Source organism: Ovis aries, chromosome 4, assembly GCF_016772045.2.
Source record: "Ovis aries strain OAR_USU_Benz2616 breed Rambouillet chromosome 4, ARS-UI_Ramb_v3.0, whole genome shotgun sequence".
Lineage (NCBI taxonomy): Eukaryota > Metazoa > Chordata > Mammalia > Artiodactyla > Bovidae > Ovis > Ovis aries.
Window position 1 is genome coordinate 84,096,082 of NC_056057.1, and position 14,720 is coordinate 84,110,801.

Sequence of the window (14,720 nt, forward strand, 5' to 3'; positions counted from 1 at the left end):
ACACAGTGTTTAAAAAATTATTTTGACAGCATATTTTAGTGAAAGTGAGCCAGGATATAAAGAGCTCAGTAAGTAAGCTAAATGAAGATTAGTGGATCAAAAGAAAAACTGAGTAGAACATATGGAGAGAAAATTAAAGAAGATCTATAGATGGGTAATAAATGTGAAAAATGCTTGTCCTGAGTATTCAAAGAATATAAAATGAAATCAAAGGGAGAAGATGTTATTTTTCTTGTAAGTGTTCAAAGACATAAAAAGTTAAAAAAAAAAAAAGACCTCAAACAAAGCTGTAATACCTAGCTTTGGCAGAGCTGTGGGAAATGGACTCCTTTTGTACACTTCTGGTAAGACTGCTTTCCTGAAGAGAGATTTGGCAAAGGCTTTTTATATGTGATTTTTTATTTTGTGTGTGTGTTGGGGGCGGGGCATGCCTTTTGATACACTAGTTTCATTTCTAAGAATTTATTCTTAACAGTTTCAGTGTGGATGTATGAAATTGATTACAAAGTTATGGCTATATCATGAAACTCTTAATAAAAATTAGTCATAAAAGTCAAATTAGTGAAAGTAATTTTCAAACTAAGATGTATTTAAGCTTTTATTATTTTTTAAACCAGCCATATAATTTCAATTCACCTGACAACTCTATAAGGCAAGTACTTATTTTATCTTCATTTTATTGTTAAAAGCCAGACATAGAAGGGTTAAATAGCTTGTCTAGGGTCATGGGCTTATTGAACAGCAGGGGTGCAATGCATGGTTTGGTCTCAGTGTTTCCTGAGACCTTGCTATTCCCTTGTACTGCCTTTGAACTATATAGCCATCAGTATTGCACTGTTTCATAATTCGAGTTCATCTGTACAATGGCGTAATGACAACTTACCAAGTACTTTCCAAGTACTCTTACTTGGAAAATCTCATGGTCGGAGGAGCATGGTAGACTACAGTCCATGGGGTCGCACAGAGTCGGACACGACTGAAGCGACTTAGCAGCAGCAGCAGGCGGTGTACTAAGTGTTTTACGCATGTTACTTCTTTGTCACTACCCATCACAGGCTAAATAACATTAGCCTTATCTTGCATTTGTAAATAAGTAAGACCCAGAGAATTTAACTTCCACAATTCACAGAGGTCATAGTTAACTGCTTTAAAAAAGTTAACCTCAAATATTTATAACAGTTTGGTCAGAAAATAGAAGGCACTCTTGGTAATTCTTTCATTGTTGATTCAAGATTTGAACACAAGAAGTCATAAACTTTTAAGTATAGGATTTTCTCTTTGTTAGCTGATTTTTAAAAGTGAATACTTTTGTTAAATGAATGAGCGAAATGGGTCTCTTGTCCAAGACTATGTGTTTGGGTCTGTTTTATTACGCTAGTATGGAGAATGCTATTTAAAAAGATTGGCTTATTTCTTTTCCTTAATGTGGTCTGGAAGGAGAATCCACTGTGAGAAGACTTGGCTCCAGGGAAACAATGGGTCTGTGCCCTGCACCCCACTTCTAATGGTGACATCTGCATATGAAGGAGGAGGGACTGTCTAGTAGCTTTTCCCCACACATCTTGCTGATTGCATGACTAACAAATCTCTCTTCTCTAAGAGAGATCTCTGTTTAAATGACTCTGGCTGACGCTGGTTGGAATGAGTTTTTAAACAGTTTACTACAGAGTTTATCAGAACCCTTAACCCTGAATCTAATCTCCCTTAGGCCTGTGGCGTGGGCAGCATTTTCCACTGATTTAATTGTAGAATGCTTTTTTCTTCTCAAAGTCTTAGAAAGAATCAGCATTCCTGGGAGCATATTTTGAGTTTGGGGAACACACTTAAAGATAAGGGTTATGCATTAAGTAGATTATAATTTGCTTCTTTCAAAGTGCTTTCATGCCCCATTTTTCTAGTTTTCACAAGAAGAACTCTAGCTGACTAATGGAGCAGTTTAATACAGGCAGCATTACAGGGAATGAGATCTCACCCAGTAGAGTGATAAGTCCTGGGTGCGGTCTCAGAGGCAACTATGGGATAATCCAAGCCTGTCAACTGCCTCATTTGTAAAATGTGCCAGATGTTCCTCAACTATAAAGCGCTCCAGTTGCTCTCGGAAGGCCCCCCACATCTCTGCTACTAGCATTCTATGAAATTGGATTCAATGAGCTCTATGCTCAGTTTTATTATCCCTAATCTCTGGGTGGCATTCATCCTGTGGGTCTTTGTTATTTCTGCTGATGGCTTGGACTTTGTAAGAGATCTTATGCTCTCATTGATTTTAGTAGCAAACATTGCATTGAGTCTCAGTTACGGGCCTGACACTGTTCTAGAAGATAGAGATACAGAGATGAATAAGACACAGTGTTTGCTCTCATGGGGCTTGTGGTAGAGAAAGCTAATAAGCAAAAAGGCCAGATATGCACAGTAATGTGTAGTTTAAGAGAAGTGTGCTCTGTGCTATCACAGCAGAGAGTCCTCCCACCTTAGCTGAGGGACAGGAGACCAAGTCAGAAATGGCCCTTCTGCAGAACTTACACTGAATGAACCCAAGAAGAGGGCGTCCATGGTCATCAGGTGATAAGATACACCAGGGAAAGATGTTGATGTTGGAAAGACTTTCCAGGTAGAAGAAATCTTGGGTTTTATTCTGTGAATGGAGAAGGGAGTCCTTACATTCTTTTAGGTGAGGGAATGAGTCACATGATCAGATTAGCATTTTAGAAATAATTATCGTAATGGTATGAAATACAAACTAGAGGAAATGAAGCTGGAGACTTTTTAGAAGTCTAAGCTTAGAGTTTAATAATAATTATAGTTCACATTTATTGAACACATGTGTGCCAGGCACAGACATAAGCTTTTTATGGCTCATTTCATGTATAATTCCTATAACATATGGTATGTACTATAATTTGTTATTAATGAATACTTTGGAAAACTGAGGTCTAGGATGCTCCAAATTTTTGGTGAGAAGGAAATGGTTCCCATCCAGTAGTAAGATGATCATTCTTCTGTGTATGAATTTTGATACTTGTCTTATGGTTTTGGAAACCACTAATCTTTTAAGAAAATACTCCCTTCTCCAGGGAATTTTCTGCACCAGGACTTGAACCCAGGTCTCTTGCCTTGTGAGCAAGGCATCTGAGCCACCTGGAAAGCCCAAGAAAATATTGGCTGTTAGATATTATTAAATGGCATTTAGCATCTATTCTGCTTTAATGTTGCCAAAGTACTTTGAAGGAAACTTGGGTTTTAGCTATGTTTTTTCCTCTTTAGCTCTGCCACCAGAGGAAATTCTAAATCTATGCCAATCTTTTTGTCTTTTAAGAGCAAGACTTGTGTTTTGTTCACCTGTCTATCTGTCAGAGTATTTCCTATGGAGGGTTGTAGAAACAGCTTTTTGTCAAAATAATTTCTTTCCAAATTACCCACACCGCTACTTATTCACACAGCAATTAGTAGTTATTTTGAGCTGATAACAGACATATTTACTGCAATATTGTGTTTTTTTGCCTCAGTGAGTAAGATCCTATATAATTTTATTTTAAACTTAAGTCACAGTTTCATTTTGCACAACGGTTTTTGTTCTGCAATACCATCATGCTTCTTTCTTCCTCTTAAGACATTAAGAGCTTGTCTATGTGCTGTTTATAGCTTCCATCTAACTCGAAGAATTAAAAGAAAACTTCAGAAGCCTTTTGCCATCTGAATGATAGAGTTCTAACTAGTGATTCACTTTTGGTATGAATTTGAGAGGTGCATTCTTAGTATTAGTTTGCTTAGGGTTAGGGCTAAACATGGACATTCAAGATAAATATCCCTGCCACATATGGTCCGCGGTGACTACATGTGGAGACCACATCACAAGAGAAAGATTCTTCCTTGCTTGGATTCAGAGTGCTAGAGGAGGGATGAAGGTTTTTGCATTACTTTTTGTGGCTCAGTGGGAAAAGCATCTGCCTGCAATGGAGGAGACACAGGAGACGTGGGTTTGATACCTGGGTTGGGAAGATTCCCCAGGAGGAGTACTTGGGAGCTATCTCTAGTATTCTTGCCTGGGAAATCCAGTGGACAGAGGATCCTGGCAGGCTACAGTCCAAAGGGTCACAAAGAGCTGGACACGACTAAGCACACACACAATGCAACGTTTGCCTGTCTCTGCACCTATAAGACTCTATTTCATCAGTGTCCCCAGAGAATTGAGTCATCACTGCTTTCCCACAGTACCCTGCTGGGCTTCATCTTGTGGTTGTTAAGTCCTTTCAGCTGGTGTGGGTTGTTTGTACTTCTCACGGTAAAGGGCGTCCTTAAACATGTTCAGTGATGGAGAGAAGCTCACAGGCTTTCACACTTCATGTGACTACAAAACACGTTCATACCTTTTGTGTGCAAAAACCAAATAGGTATCTGCATCTTACCAGGGGAAAACAAGGGGGATTGTCTGTCCCCTGAAGTGAAGTGAAAGTCGCTCAGTTGTGTCTGACTCTTTGTGACCCCACGGACTATACAGTCCATGGAATTCTCCAGGCCAGAATACTGGATCCCCTTCTCCAGGGGATGTTCCCAACCCAGGGATCGAACCCAGTTCTCCCACATTGCAGGAGGATTCTTTACCAGCTGAGCCACCAGGGAAGCCTGAGAATACTGGAATGCGTAGCCTATCCCTTCTCGAGTGCATCTTTCCAACTCAGGGATCGAACTGGGGTCTCTTGCATTGCAGGAAGATTCCTTACAAAATGAGCTATCAGGGAAGCCCCTCTAGAGAGAGGAAAAGCATTGTGAAATACCAGATTAGATGTTGACTCTTTTTGGGGGGATGGGATTAATATTTTATTTTACTTCTTAAATAATTTATTGAAATATATTTGATTACAATGTTGTTAGTTTCAGGTATACAGTAAAGTGATTCAGTTATATGTATGTACACATATGTGTGTGTGTTCTCAATATTCTTTCCCATTATAGATTATTATAAGATACTGAATATATTTGACTGTGCTATATAGTAGGATCTTGTTGGTTTTCGATTTATGTGAAGTAGTGTGTATATGTTAGTCACAAAATCCTAATTTATCCCTCCCCTGCCTTTCCCCTTTGATAACCATAGGTTTGTATTCTAAGTCTGTGAGTCTGTTTCTGTTTTGTAAATAAATTCACTCGTATAATTTGTTTTAGATTCCACATATAAGTGATATCATATATTTGTCCTTCTCTGACTTACTTCACTTAGTGTGATCATCTCTAGGTCATTCCATGTTGCTGCAACTTGCATTGTTTCATTATTTTGTGCTGCTGAATAATTTCCCATTGTGTGACTCTTGTGCATATTGTTTGAGGATATACTTTGATCATTTCATACATCTTATTTTAATTTCATTTTCTGGAGCAGAGAAAAATTTATTACAAGCACCAAGCCAGGAGAATGGGCAGCTTGTGTTCAAAAACCTCAAACTCCTCAGACGCCTTCTATTTTGACTTTTTTTCTCTCCCTGTTGAACCCCAAACTGACTGCTTTAAATCCAACAAACACATGGTTGAATTTAGAGTGTTGCAGCTTTCAGTTAAACAAAAAACTTTCCCTCTTTGATTCATTGGCATTGAGTTTATGCGATGTGTCTTTTATTTCTAATGATGACACTCTGGTTTTTCTCTCTTCTCCTTCTATCCAGCCCCATTTCATTTCTCCTAGTGACTAAGGCCAAGGCACCAACTTAGCCAGGTCTCACCTTCTGGCTAGGAGGGAGAGTCTGGTGCCAAAGTGGCACTTCTCCAGGTCACCAGCCAAAGGCTCCTCCTTGTTCTGTTCCCAGCCCTGAGTGGTCTCCACTGTAGTCCACACTTTACCTTCCATGTTTTGAAGGAGAGGCAGAGAGGAGATTGAAACAGACCATACTGCAGTGGGAAACGTTATATCTTTACTATTGTTAATAATCATATTTTTACAACATACTAAATTATACCAATGATGAAAATTCTGACCCATAGACTGAAGAACTTGAAGTTTTCTGAGGCTTCTAACTTAAAACTGTATATATAGCTTTTGATAATATTTGCAAAATAATTTTTTAAAAAAAATTTAGGCCCCTTAAAACAATTCAAATATTATGCCCTAAAATCCTGTTGACTGTGCTTCTGTCTGCTTCAAAAAAAAGCTTTATTTCTAATATTCAAATTCATTTAGGATTAATTTCTAGGACTCTGTCATTTTATAGAGAAGAGCTCTAGGTGTCCTGTACATTTATGGTTTCACGTCATTTAACAGGTGACAGCACCCCTAGTAGGACATATTGTTTTCAGAATAGAATGCCTTGTTTATTTATTTATTTATTTATTTATTTTCAAGATCCTGTATCTGTCACTGTTATTGTAAATACAAGAAGGTGCATGCTGTAATCAGAATCAGGAAAGATATGACTACAGAGGCAAATAGCAGCTGTGCTTGCCCAGTTTTTCCTTCGCAAGTGTTCAAGATTTTCCCTCTCACTTAGAAAAGTAGGGGAAGGAGGAAAAGACTTCGCCCACCTCTCTCTAACGGGAATTGTTTTTCTCCAATGCTAGGCATGCAAGAGGCTTCCATGAAGCTCACCGAGTCGCTGCATGAAGTCTATGAGCCTGACTGGTATGGGCGTGAAGATGTGAAAATGGTTGGTGAGGTGAGAGCCGGTCACAGCACTCGGGAGGCCCAGCGTGGCTTCCCTGCAGGTCCCACCATGTCCTACTCACTCACTTCATGGCCCTCTCCGCACTTCATGGCCCTAATCAGGAGGGGACACCATGTGCCCAGAAGGTGCTGTGCAGTTCCGCCATCCAGATTGATCCAAACAGTAGTGAGGAGTGAACATGATGATAAAACCACTTGGGAAGCTGTGCGTTTAAGATTGTTTTTCTTCAACATAAGAGTGGCACTTTTCTGTCCCTTACTATACTTCTTAGCCCATTTCAGCCGGAGAATTGGCTCATGACATGATTTTATGTACTGCCCCTCCTTCCCCATCCCTCCTTGAAAGCAGGTACAGGAGCTGAGAAGAGCATCTGTTTCAGTTCACCACCCGCTGGTCCATTTGCCAGTCTGCAGGGCTGAGGACAGAGCTTGCTAGTAGAAATTTAACTAATGAAATACTTTATCCTAAGACATGTCTTAACACTTAAAGCGCACGGTCTAGCCCAGGGCTGTCTGGCTGTGGGAAGCAAGAAAGTAGTTCCTGTTGCTTTGAGGAAGGCAGAATGGGATGTGACACTGGGTGAGTTCTTTAATCTTCTTTGGCTTCAGTTTCCTCATCTGCAAAGTGAGAGTATTAATTTTACCTCCTAATAACACACTGAAAGCCTGTGTATTCACACCCTCGACCTAGTGCACAGTGCTTGTGATTGTTACAGACATTAGGAATCCTGCTGTCTGGAGTTTTCTCATGACCGAGTTCTTCGTTAAAACAAAGAGTGGTTGTTTGTCATGCCCACTTCACGGGAGCTTGTTGCTTCTCATGAGGCATGGAAGACGTAAGAAATGTGGCCTCCACAACCCAGGGGAAGGTCTGGTAGGTGACATGCTGATCTTCTATGCAGCCTTTGCAAAGATGGGTTAACAGCTCATCTGGGCTGCTCCCTGAAAATTCTGACACTCCCGTACTGATCACAAATCATAGTCTTGTTTTGACTGTGATAGAAACAGAGATTATTTTTTTAATGTATAAGGCTTTTGTTAGCTCTGTTCACTGCTTTTGAAACCTTTCAGGATGTGAATTGGGCAAAATCAGCCCCCACACACCATTTTTCAATGGTGTTTTGAGTAATTACATCTTCTCACATTTCTTAAATATAAAGACACTGTTTCAACAGCATGTTTTAAAGGCTTAACTCATTTGTAAATTTCTGATTAGAGGTGTAACATTTAAAATTCATCATGAAAAGAAGACTTTTGAAGGGAATGATAGAAGCTTGCATAAATGGCTTTTCAGAACACCGTGTCATAATTCTGTGTGTGGCAAATGCCACTATCTTGACCTTTATTCCTAAGGAAACAGCTGACATCCTGTCTTGGTCCTTGTGGCTGCCAGAATTTTGGGAATCTTCAGTTGCTGACCTAAATATGAGCTCTTTTGAAGGTGAAGCACCTGACACCGCATGTTCAGAGGGTCTGCTCAGATAGAATATAAGCCTTTTTGTATAATGGATTTAAAGTTTTTGGTTACATAAAGTCTTGAATAAGGATCTGTAACAATTAGAACTGGGTTTTAAAGGGTTTTAAATCAACCATTTAAAAGTGGTTTCACTGGGAAACTTCTCTCCCATAACGGACATTGAAGGTTGGCAACCCATGTGTGGTGGGGGGAACCCACGACCATCCGGGGCCTGTCTTTACATCCCTGATGTCATCTCTACTTTCAAGTGACTGTCTGAGCTCTGGCTATCAGCACTCATTTCTGTCTTCCAGTAACAGGAAGGAAGAAGCGTGGAGGACAAACCTCCCTTTAAGGACGTTGCCTTCAAGTCCATCCTGTTGGCAGAATTTAGTCTCATGGCTACACTAGCTTGCAGTGGAGACCAGTAAATGTGGTCTGAGTCCTAGGAGGCCATGTGCCTGGAAGAAACTGGAGGTTCTGTTACTAAGGAGAAAGAAAGGGTAGATGGTGTCAGGAGACCCCAAATGTAGTGATGGGAAGAATATAGAGTAATGTTCTTACACACTTGCTATGTGCTTGCGAGTCTGTGAAGCACTTTATGTTGTCAGTTTGTTGACTGGGTAAACTGAAACTCATTCTAAAGTCACAAAGCCGGGATATGTACCCTGTTCTGGTGAGGCAGCCTGGTGTCAGAGATAGATCGTGGGGTTCACATTCAAGGGTTGAACCCAGACTCTGTCATTTACCAGCTACATGACCTAGGCCAGGTTATATATCATCTCTGGGCTTCAGCATTCTCTTCTACATAAAGATAACAGGAAGACTTTCCTCACAAGAATACTGTGAGAATTAAATCACACACACACACACAGACAAGTAAAGTGTTTAACCAACTGCCTTGATGTCCATGGGTTGCAGAGTCAGACATGACTGAGCAGCTAATACTTTCACTTTTGGGGTTCTTTGGTGGCTCAGATGGTAAAGAACCTGCCTGAAATGTAGGAGACCCAGGTTAGATCCATGGGTTGGAAAGATCCCCTGGAAGAAGGGCATGGCGACCCACTCCAGTATTCTTGGCTGGAGCCTTCCATGGACAGAGGAACCTGGCAGGCTATAATCCATGAGGTCACAAAGAGTCGGATGTATCTGAGCAACTATGACTTGACATAGTGACAGTAGTAGTCATAACAGTAATAATATCTGATAGTCATTGTGTTTATCATAACGGATACTCCATGCATGGTAGGGCCCTTTCCAGTATAACTATAAGTTTTCTGCTGTCTGTGTGGAAGCTTCAGCAATGGTTTGTTGTTTGTATGGAGTGGCTTCTAATTTCACGGACTGCTTCAGAAGCAAGCTCTTTTACTGGATTTCTTCTATTCTTAGCCCCAAAATCCATTTATAAGGATTCATAAGGGGCCTTCTGATGGAGAGGGAAATGGCAACCCACTCCAGTATTCTTGCCTGGAACATCCCTTGGACAGAAAGGCCTAGCAGGCTACAGTCCATGGGGTTGTCAAGAGTCGGACACAATTTAGCAACTAAACCACCAGCACCAGGGGCCTTTTGAAGTTTCTGTTGAATACATTCTTTATTAATTCAGAAGCAGAAACACATTTTTAAATGAGCTGAGCCCTTAGGTAACCTATATGTTCGGTTCAGTTCAGTTCAGTTGCTCAGTTGTGTCTGACTCTTTGCGACCCCATGAATCGCAGCACGCCAGGCCTCCCTGTCCATCACCACCTCCCAGAGTTCACTCAGACTCATGTCCATCGAGTCCATGATGCCATCCAGCCATCCCATCCTCGGTCGTCCCCTTCTCCTACTGCCCCCAATCCCTCCCAGCATCAGAGTCTTTTCCAATGAGTCAACTCTTCGCATGGGTTCAGTATTGTAAATTTGGAAATGGTAGCCAAATTAAGGTATTTTTAAATAATCCACATTCCTTCTACCATTTACCATCCAAGGAATTAGTACTTAATCTGATGTTATAGTTTCAGGCTTTTTAGAAGTTGGTGAAATGTATCCAATTAAAATAATTCTGCATTCATCCCTTTATTTCCTTTTTTCTTTCAGAAGTGTGATGTGCTGTGGGAAGACTTCCATCAGAAATTAGTGGATGGGTCCTTGCTGACACTGGACACCTATCTGGGCCAATTTCCCGACATAAAGGTATTTTATTCTGTGTCTATAAAGGGAAGAATTTAATGGTTGCATGTACTTATTAAAAATGGGCAAGAGATAAGTGGAGTTAAAAGACCTCAAGCTGACATCAAAGACAGAAACTTTTTGCCTATTTAAGTGTGGGATTTTTATTCTGTTCCTATCAGTATAAAATGAAATATAGTTATAGAAATAACATTTTCTCCTTTAATGAACTGCTTCATCTTTTCTCTATAGAATTCTTTTTAATCCTATATACCTGATCATAAATCAGAGCTACTAAAAAATTTCAGTCTACGTTCAAACCTTTTTATTATATGGGACTTGACAAGAATTTCCGTTAGGATAAACAAGATCACGAGGAAAGGAGAAACTTCATGGCAAACTACATTTGCCATGAAGCGAACTACAAAAGCAAAATCTGATCTTTGTTCTGTTCATAGCACACCTGCACATTCTTAAGATGTAAGCATTTCAAATACATTAGCATCTGGATCTAAAAATATCCTGTCTAAAACATTTGTCTTATTGAACAGTTGGATTCATTGAAAGGGAAATACACAAATGAAGGACTGAATATCACAGATTCAGAGGTGACTCTCAAGGTAAAGATGGTTTTGAAGCCATCAGGCTTGTAGATAGCAAATGGTAGCTTTGATAGATCAACCCTCCAGTTGTTTTCCCAGCTGAAAGAGGACTTCAGGGTAAGACAGCCACATGCTGCCTTTCCTGTAGATCAAGGAGCCAGAACCACCATCCATGGGCATTTGCAGTATCTTACTAGGTGACCTTTGATGTAAAGTTCCATTTTTACCTGGTCTATTTTTTTTTTTTTAGCAGCTCACAACAGTACCCATTTATTAGCTCACAGTCTATAGAACAGAGTTCCAGGCATGGTTGCCTAACCTTTACAGACATTGCTAAACACCAGGAAAATACCTGCAGTAATGTGAACTGGCTTTGGCCATGAAACAGTGAAACTTCTTGGCCGAAATCAATGACATTCGTTTCCTTGGCCCTGCACAGAATGCCTAATGCTACTTGGCTAATACTTCAGTGTGTTTTGGGGAAGCCAGAGGCACCAGACAAGAACCTAAGTGAGTCAGACTAGATACATTAGCCTTGTTGACAAAATATCCCGGAGAACAAATCTAGATATCAATTCTCAGTGATGTTATCACCATAAGCAGCAGAACAATTTATTGAGTCATTGTATAACTACATCCTAATGAAAAGATTTTAAGTCAGTTTTTAAAGTTTTCTGAGAATTAAAAAGGTTTTAAATAAATTTTAAAATTCTGTACACAGAGTGCATTTTGAGACATCTTTAGATACTTTGATAGGCATTGACATTTCGTGTTGGAATTTGCTGCGTTTATGGAGCAGAGATTCTCAGAATTATTATGACACTTTAGAATATTGTTTATGGGATGGTAAATTAGTCTTCATGAAAATCAATTCCCAATAAGTCAGAAGGAGGTAAAAGAAAAGTTTGTCTTCCTATTGGAAAATTTTAAAGAACTTCGCAACTTGTCTAAATTATTCAGATAATATTTGATAGTATGACTTTGATAAGCAAATGAAAATTGTGATTGCCTACAGAAGAATACATTTGAAAAGTTGTTGGGTTTCTTTCAGGATCAAAACTTAACGCCATCAAGAGAAGTGTGAAGCATTTATTTCTTATTTGCTATGATACTGCCCAGCAAGTTATTTGGAAATTAGCCATTCTCTTTAGGAGTGTAAAATTCCAGAAGACAAATAGACACAGAACTACTTATGTTGAAACATAGATTAAAATAAACTGATGGATTATTTTGGTTTATGTTTTCAGTTTGTTGACACACTCAGCAGGATTTTTGCCTTTCCTGGGGTCCATGTGGTGGAGGGGCAAGCATAAAGATGATCCTCCACTTACTGAAACATCTTTACATGAGAGATCTGGAATCACTTTTCCAGCTGCATGCCCTGAAGATAAATGAAATATATTTCATGGTTTTACCTGCATCATGAAAAAAACCTACATAATCTCTCTCTCTGTTTCTGTGAAGTCATGTTTAGACTATTAGAGCATACACTTAGGGTTTCAACCAAGATAGAGAATTGCAAAAGCATTTCATATGATGAACAGTGAAGGAAACAGCAGTGTTTATCTTGGAAAAGAGAAAATTTGGAGTTGGAGAGTAGGTGGGAGAGCTGCTTCTAGTGATTGAAAGACTTATCTTTTATGAAAATACACAGAAGTATGCATTTACCCAGTGGCTGGAAGTTAGAAGTGGTTATAGACTCCGTCGTCTCATAAAGTGAGTGTTGAGTTTTTATATAATGAATGGGTTATTGATGTAAAGGGGCTTATGATTAAAAATACAGTGGAGAATTTTCAAAGCTTGGGACACAGTTAACCTCCTTGACTCTTGTTAATATCAACAGGCTGTGTGTAACCTCAGGCAGATTTCCAAATATTTATTGCAACCCATCAGCAAAGACTATGAAGTACTAGTTATGAGGGGATGATGTTTGACTTTTCCATCTGTGATTGGCAGGGCACCTGGTGTTACAGTTTTTTTATGCAGCACTGACATCTAACATCAGTGTTGTAATAAGAGCCAGCTTGTCAGTAACCCAGGCAGGCTTACAGCTGTGAGCTGTTACTGTAAAACGCAGTTTAGAGTTTATCTTGGCAGCCATGCCTGAGCCACTAAGCATATATCTAGAGCAGTGGGCCAAAATGAATTCCAAATTGGGAGTATTGTTGAAATTTTAAAAATTTCAGTAAATTATTTTCTTTGCTGCATAAGGTCAATTCATAGTGGGAAATCTGAAGTACTTTTAAATAAACCATTTAGTTCAACTATTTATTGGGACTTCCCTGGTGGTTCAGTGGTTAAGACTTCACTTTCCAATGCAGGGGTACAGGTTCAATCCCTGGTCAGGGAGCTATGATCCCCACATGCCTTGTCACCAAAATAAAACAAAAACCAAAAAATAGAAGGAATATTATAACATGTTCAATAAAGACTTTTAAAAAATGGTCAGCATAAAAAACAATCTTTTTAAAAAAACAAAAACCATTTACTATTAAGCTAGTAAATTTATGTAATAAAACTTACTATTGGATGGTTAAGTAAGATTGTATCATTTTCTATGTAAAAGCTATGGTGTATTAACCCTACCCTTACTTAGGAGATGAAGTTTTCCAAATATCAAATAGGTAAGGAAATAAGATTGGCTCTTCAAACACAAAAATATATGCATCAAAATGAGTGATGGCCTTCAAAATAATAACTTCTACCACAGTAAGCTGAACTCTGTAATTGACTTGTCAGTTACACAAGAAAATGACTCACATTATTTACTTCACTTCTTGTTTGTGAACAAAAAATAAGATGATCCAGTATACCTTCCCAGGCTTGGAAGTAATTGAATTTTAACTCTTTTCAAAAATCAAATTTGTAAAAAAAGAAAAAAATCAAATTTGTCTTTAAAGAATCAAGGTTTGCTTCTTGGAAGATATTAAAGGAAACTCCCCGCTCCCACCCCGCCCAAGTCCACCAAGCAGAGTTCTGTAAGCGTTTACATAGCGTCACACAAGGCCACTGCCTCGAGGGTCAGTGCTTCCTGGGAGGTAACAGATATTTGCTAAAAATAATGAGCTTTGTCACCTTATCAGACACTTCTCTCTGCTCTGCCTGGACTAATTCATTGCATATTTTAAGTGAATGTGATATATCAGCCAGATTTTTCGGTAACACCAGTTGGAAGTGGTCTGTGCAGAGAGTCAAGTAAAAGGGACTGAAAGCGTCTAAATGAGAGTAACTGCCTCACGCTGCCTGTCACCTCTCCTGACGGGAGCGTGGAGGAGCAGTACAGCAGGACAGACAGTATCTGGATGACAGAGTCTGTCACAGAAACCTGGGCACTGCTAGAAGAGCACTGACCCAGAGTGAGGAGCAGGGAATGAGTGAGGCAAGTGAGGGCGCAAAGGTTCGAAATATAAGCAGATGGGAGTGCTCTGGTGGTCTGGTGCTTAAGAACCCACCTTTCAGTGCCAGAGATGCAGGTTCAATCCCTGGTCTGAGAACTAAGATCCCACGTACCACGAGGCAACTAAGTCCGTGCTCTGCAAACTGCAGAGCCCACACGCTCCCACATGCCACAGTGAAGATCCCGCATGCCGCAACTAAGACCTGATGCAGCCATAGATAAATAACTGAAGAGTAAGAAAAACTTACTTTAAAGTCAAAAATTTAAAAAAAAAATCTAAAAAAAAAATCATTTCTGATACTCATTTCTTTGACAGCTCCACTTGGTATTACAATTCTTATGTGGCTGTGAGTTCCCCCAAATGTTGTTTGTCTTAAAAAAAATATTTATTTCATCTTTACTTTCGGGAGGTATTTTCACTTGGAATAGAATTCCAAGATCTCTGTTGATTTTTATTTTTCAGTGCTT

General features: G+C 39.5%; 1 protein-coding gene across 2 annotated transcripts in view; it reads left to right on the forward strand.

Annotated features, from left to right (window-relative positions):
* The window catches only part of AMPH (amphiphysin), a 215,033-nt gene that overhangs the window by 119,537 nt on the left and 80,776 nt on the right, over positions 1 to 14,720 (forward strand). For both annotated transcript variants that reach the window (XM_060415081.1, XM_060415082.1), the window contains exons 4-5: positions 6,544 to 6,638; positions 10,182 to 10,277. In XM_060415081.1, coding sequence (XP_060271064.1) covers positions 6,544 to 6,638; positions 10,182 to 10,277 — 191 coding nt within the window. The remainder of the gene's footprint in view (positions 1 to 6,543; positions 6,639 to 10,181; positions 10,278 to 14,720) is intronic.